Raw genomic sequence first — 5930 nt, forward strand, 5'->3', positions numbered from 1 at the left:
CCCGGCCCCGCCACCTTTGACCCGGCCTGCTGGCGCGCTGAAAGCGCCGGCCGGCGCCGCATACCTCGCGGGATTTGCGCCGCGCCGCCCGCGCGCTCCCGCCGCGCGTTTTGTTCGGGGGCCGGGGGGCTGCAGCTGCGTGGGGGGCAATGCGCGGCCCCGCTCGCCGAGCTGGCCCCGCACCGTGGAGCCCCGGCCAGCTCGCTGCACGCGTGTGTCGTGCGGCTGCGCCCCGCAGGCTCCCAGGGGCTGCTCCTCGCGGGACAGCGGCCCCAGAGCACTCGCTTGCTCCGGTTCCTCCTGCCCSCTGTGCGCGAGCACCCAGCCCGGCCAGGGCCGCGACTCGGCCAGCGCCGCCTTGAGAGCGCCCCTCCTCCGCTGCTTCTCTTTGTGGCATTTCTTGGTTACCTTGAACATGTCGCCGCTGCTAATGACTTGCTAATAGCGTTTTCTAGATAATTTTATTTCCGTAGTCCTCACACTTGAATGTCTTCAAGAAGCTCGCGTTTATTTGCTTAATGTGCGAGCAAAATGCAATCTGCAGCGACTTGCGGGCTCCGAGCAGCCAGCAGCGGCTACACTCATCCGCGTTGCTCCATAGCGCCCGGGCCGCGCGTTCCCGCTGCTCTCCTGCAGTATGTGCGCCGCCGGTGCCCGCGGCTCTGCCGCCGGCCGCCCGGGCGGCACGAGGCTGAGCGCGGCCTGTGCTCTCTTGCAGGGACGGACATGGCCGTGTTCTGCCTGCTCTGCGGGAAGCGCTTCCAGACGCAGGCGGCGCTGCAGCAGCACATGGAGGTGCACGCCGGGGTGCGCAGCTACATCTGCAGCGAGTGCAACCGCACCTTCCCCAGCCACACGGCGCTCAAGAGGCACCTGCGCTCGCACACAGGTAGGGCCCGCGCGCCCCGTCGCGCGCTCCGCGAGCCCCGCGGGAGGAGGAGGAGAAGCCCCCTGTAATGAGCTCATCAGCTCTCCCGCGACATGTGGSCTCCCCAGGGAAGTGCCGCTGCACCCGCTTGGGCAGCTCTCGCGTACCAGAGGCCTCTAATCAGCCACTCYGGGTCCTAACGGGATCACGGTGACCGGCGCTGCGTGTGTGTGCGGGGACACGAGATGCTCCCTGCAGCGCCAGCACAGCCTGTGCGCATGTGGCTCAGGCGGGGACACTTGGGGAGCACTGTGCTCGCCATGCCCCTTTCCTGTTGCCCCTCGCCCRCACAAACCACCCGGGGCTACCGCCAGCAGTAGCACCCGGCAGCCCCGCGAGCTGCCCCGGTGCGCACGGCTCCAGCGAGGGCAGCGCCGCGGTGCCGGGCGGCACGAGGATTGATGCATTGGGTCCCGCGCCGCGAGGGCGCCCGGGGCCGCGGGGCTGCTCTCCACGAGCTCGGAGCAAGCCGGGAGAGAGTAAAATATCATTGTCGGGAGGAAGTGAAAGCCCAGGCATGTGAGTATATAACGAGAAGGACAATTTATGCCCAGGCACGAGTGCAGTTTGACATGGGGATAATGAAAAAACGTAGGTCATTGTGGATGACTTAAGCCTTCACAGCTGAGGAAAATGTATGAAATGCGAGGAACATTACACGCTTGGCAGCTCTGCACATCTGCAGGAGGACAAGTGAAATACAGTGGGCCATTCTTTACCATAGACTGCGCTTGTAGGATATGCAGCGCAGAGAAATTGTAATTACAGTGACAAGACAAATCAGTAATATTTAAATATTCATGAGCAAAGTCCTGCACGATCAATCTATCTTTATTGTCCTTGCCTTCGCCGCTATAATAAATAAGTAGCTGGAGCCCTCACCTTGCGCGCGGCGCCGGGTGCTGTGCGTGCCGCCCGCCCGCCCATGTGCTGCGGCGCGAGGCCTCGCAGTGCTGCCCTGCACGCCTCCCCACGCGCTGCCCTGTGCTCGCTTGCAGGCGACCACCCGTACGAGTGCGAGTTCTGCGGCAGCTGCTTCCGGGACGAGAGCACGCTCAAGGGCCACAAGCGCATCCACACCGGCGAGAAGCCCTACGAGTGCAACGGCTGCGGCAAGAAGTTCAGCCTCAAGCACCAGCTCGAGACCCACTACCGCGTGCACACAGGTAGGTGCCGGCCGCCGCGGCTCGCTCCGGGAGGCCGCACCCTGCTGCTCTGTGCGCTCCGGCACCTGGGGCCGGGCAGCGCAGGGAGCGCAGCGCAGCGCCCGCCTCTGCGGAGAGGCCTGTGCACAGAGCGAGTGTTGATTCTGTGCGCAGTTCGGGAGCCCCGCGCGCTTGCCCGGGCCGTGGGCGCTGCCGCTCATGCAGCGCTCACTCTGTTTGCGTGCAGGCGAGAAGCCCTTCGAGTGCAAGCTGTGCCACCAGCGCTCGCGGGACTACTCGGCCATGATCAAGCACCTGCGCACGCACAACGGTGCCTCGCCCTACCAGTGCACCATCTGCCTCGAGTACTGCCCCAGCCTCTCGGCCATGCAGAAGCACATGAAGGGCCACAAGCCCGAGGAGATCCCCACCGACTGGCGCATAGAGAAGACCTACCTGTACCTGTGCTACGTCTGAGGGACGCGGGCGCGCGGGGCAACACGCGTGTCCTCCACCGCCTCCTGTGTCGCTTCTCCTTAGTTGCTGTTACCAGGACCTGCTGCGGGGTGGCCGGGCAGCCCTGCCCTGTCTCTCTTTGCAGCCGCGCGCTCGGGCGCGCTGCCAGGCTGCACGGGGCGAGCGAGCAGGGCTGCGCGTCCCGCGCCGTGGCCGGCGGCCCGCTCCCCGCAGCGCGTTCCCGCAGCCGGTGCGCGCTGCCGACACGGGAGCGGGCTGCCCGGCGCGCCCCGGCTCGCCAGGACTGCACACGCAGACGGGCCGCTCACTCCAAGCACTGTACTGGGCGCGGGGCACTGGGGACGAGGCACAGGGGGCAGCTGGCGGCACGTTGGCAAGGAGGGGCGGTTTGGAAGGCTGTAATTCCTCCTTTTCCTCCCCTTTCCCATCTCTGCTTGGGTGCGGGGAAGTTCAGCGGATGTGCCGAGCGCCCGCCCCACGCGGCACGTGCGCGGGAGCTCGCGCCCGGGGTGCTGCCGGTCACGCTGCTCCAATAAAGGCTGTTTCCGCACCCGTGCCACGTGCCGGTCTGTTTGCGAGCACGCAGCCCCAAGCGGAGCCCCTGCGCACTTGCTGCCCTGCGCCGGGCGTCTCCCCGTGCGCTTCCTTTTTGCCTTTTCCGCAGGGGCGCGCGGACGATGCCCGAGAGGTTTTTGAGCAGCGCCGAGCACGAGGAGCCCGCGGAGAGGTGGCTTTGCTTCGTGGCTTTGGCTTCGTGTCTGTTTTTTTTGCGATTGTTTGAAGTTTTCTGCGTTTAGCACATTTTACTTGAAATTACCTCGTTTTTTTTTGTGACCTCATGAGCTTTTATTGATTTGGATGGGGAGGGGGGCGTGTTGCTTTTTGGCGCGCGGGGCGGTGGCCCCTCGCGAGCGTTACCTTTACCAAATGGGTGTTTCTTTGCGCGGCCTCTGCACGGCAGGGCCCGGATTGTTGATTCTGAAAGCTACCTCTTGAGTTTGGGTTTGGGGTTGTGTTGCGGTTGTGAAGCACAGTTTGCAATATTTGTGTTGCCTTTGTGGTGTCCCTTCGGTTCTCATCTCATGCTTTACTTGCGGGTGTGTCTTATTTTGCAACGGAGCTGCGTGTGCGTGAGGCGGCGGGGCAGGACGCCACGGAGGGGCGGCGCAGGGACGCGCAGCTGCCGCGGCCCCGGCCGCGGCCCCGTCCCCAAGGCCTTAAAGCGGGGCAGGCGCCGCGATGCGAGCGGGCGCCCACACGTGCCGGGCTGCGGGAAAGGAGGGAGCAAGGGAGGCAGCGTGGAAACGTGCGCGGAGCCCGCGGATGTCGTCTGCAACGTGAAAGAGCGCGAGCCCGGGCGGCTGCGGGGCCGTGGGGCCCGGCCCCCCGCATCCTTGTGCCTACAGACACGCGGCAGCGCCGGCCCGTGGCCGCCGCGGCGCGCGCTCCCCGCACGCCGTGCGAGCGCTCCGCGCGCGCGGGACGAGCTGCCCGTGGCGCCCCGTGTGTGCCCCCGACTATATGTACGTATCTCGTAGCACTGAGGACCAAGCGCCGTGCTGGACCAAGCGAATGCGGCTTCCTTTCGTTGCTTGTCTTGATGTCGTGACAGCCCAAGTGCCAGTCTGGTTGCTCGGTATTGAGAATAGTGTTTTGACCTAATTGATGTTCTAGTTCCGTCTACCTCAGCACCTCCTGGTAGCCTCATTTTAGAAGGTGCCCAAGTTTTTGTTTCTGTTCTGGCAGATTATCAGTTCCTATTTTTTTGTACACCTCTCTGTTCCCGGCTCCTCGTCCCGTTTGTTCCTTGGCAGTTCTGCTTGCGAGTCCTACCTGTTCTCTAGCCACAGATGCAGTTAGCGAAAAAGTTGAAAAAAGGAAAAAAAATCCCAAGTTGTGGTGTCTTCTAGTTGCAGCTCTCCACGTCGGCCTTCATCCTGTGTAGATCCAGACGCATTTCTTTGTAAAACTTCAGTGTTTCTGGCAGAGGAAAGAAAGAAAAAAAAATAAAAAGGAATATACTGCTGCAGGTTTTTTTCTCCATGTGTCACTAAGTGAAGTTCGTGCCTTCTATAGCAAAGAGAATATTTTTTACATCCTACTAACAGTAGATTTTTTTGTAGTGGACATTTTTTGTATTTTTATTTATAAGTCTCATAAGGAAAATAGCAATGTTCAGTTGTATACCTTGAATCTGCAGTTAGAAGAAATAATAAAGTTACTTCAGTTGTCTCGGCCTGCTGTCCCTTTCTTCCGCGCGCCGCGGGGAGCCGCGGGCGCCCTCGTCGCGCCGTCCCCGCGGGAGACGCCGCCGGCAGGACCGGCCTCCCTGCGCCTCGGAGACGCCCGCGGGCAAGCAGGTACGTGCAGAGCAGCCGCGTCCTTCCCCGGCAGCGCCCGCCGCGCTGCTCGCTCGTGGGCACTGCTGTGCGCTCGGGCTGCGCGGGGTGCCCCGGTGCTGCCCGGTGTCCGTGCGGTGCCCGACGGGGCCGGGTGCCGCTGCCCTGCCTTTGCCTCCGCGCGGGCGGATGCTTCCCGGGATGCGCACAACTTCGCCTCAGTGGAAGCCAAGTCGCTCATGGAAACCTGCCGCGGCGCCGCCCGGCGCCCCGCTGTGCTAATTACGCTGTAGCTCTCAGCTGATTGCTGTACCCTGAGCTTCAGCCCTCCGCTATTTATTTACCGACTACATTAGCGGCGCGGGCGGCACGGCTCCCGCGCGGCCGCGCAGCACGAGCCCGCGGCGGCGCCCGGCGCGCGCTGCTGCTGCTGCTGCTGCTGCTGCGCAGGAATTAACGCGCGCTTAGGCGTTAATTACGTGGAAGCTACAGTGCAATTAGCGGCACTTAATGCACAGCGTTACTTATTTTTTCACTGATGGATGAAACGCACGGGCTCTGCACGCGGGTGGGCGGCTGGGCACTGGCGCGGGCACCGCGGAGGCGGCCCGGCGCTCGGTCAGCTATCCCACCGGCTCTCTGGGCACGGGCGGCCTGGCGGGGTGGCCCCAGCTCCGGACAGGGGCGCATGCCGCAGCGCTTGGCCGCACGCTGCCAGGGGAGCTCGGCATCGGGCCGGCCGTGCGTGCGCGCACCCGCGCACGGCAGCTGGGAGCGATTACGCCGCAACAATGCTCTGTTCCATCAACATTATGTCCTCATTAAACCTTTATTAGTAGATTAGATTCAGATTTATTGATTTTTTTTTTTCTTTTTTGTCTTTGCAAGAGGGAATGCAGGCTCGCGCTGTCGGAGAGGAGTCTGTGGCTGCTGCTGCTGCTGCCTGCCGTGCTCCAGGACGGCGAGCAGGAACAACCAGGGCTGGACGGTCACCGTGGCCAGGGCGCGGCTGCTCCCCGTGTGGGAGCCAGGAGCGTCGCA

The 5930-nt window shown here is 63.3% G+C and overlaps 1 protein-coding gene across 1 annotated transcript in view; it reads left to right on the forward strand.

Annotated features, from left to right (window-relative positions):
* ZBTB16 (zinc finger and BTB domain containing 16) overlaps positions 1-2659 on the forward strand; it is a 27300-nt gene extending 24641 nt beyond the window's left edge. Inside the window, exons 4-6 of the mRNA XM_026040280.1 lie at positions 719-889; positions 1927-2094; positions 2321-2659. Coding sequence (XP_025896065.1) covers positions 719-889; positions 1927-2094; positions 2321-2550 — 569 coding nt within the window. The 3' untranslated portion in view covers positions 2551-2659. The remainder of the gene's footprint in view (positions 1-718; positions 890-1926; positions 2095-2320) is intronic.
* Positions 2660-5930: the final 3271 nt, after the last annotated feature.

This window comes from Nothoprocta perdicaria, unplaced genomic scaffold (assembly GCF_003342845.1).
Source record: "Nothoprocta perdicaria isolate Ctin4 unplaced genomic scaffold, notPer1 scaffold_252, whole genome shotgun sequence".
In the NCBI taxonomy this organism is placed as follows: Eukaryota; Metazoa; Chordata; class Aves; order Tinamiformes; family Tinamidae; genus Nothoprocta; species Nothoprocta perdicaria.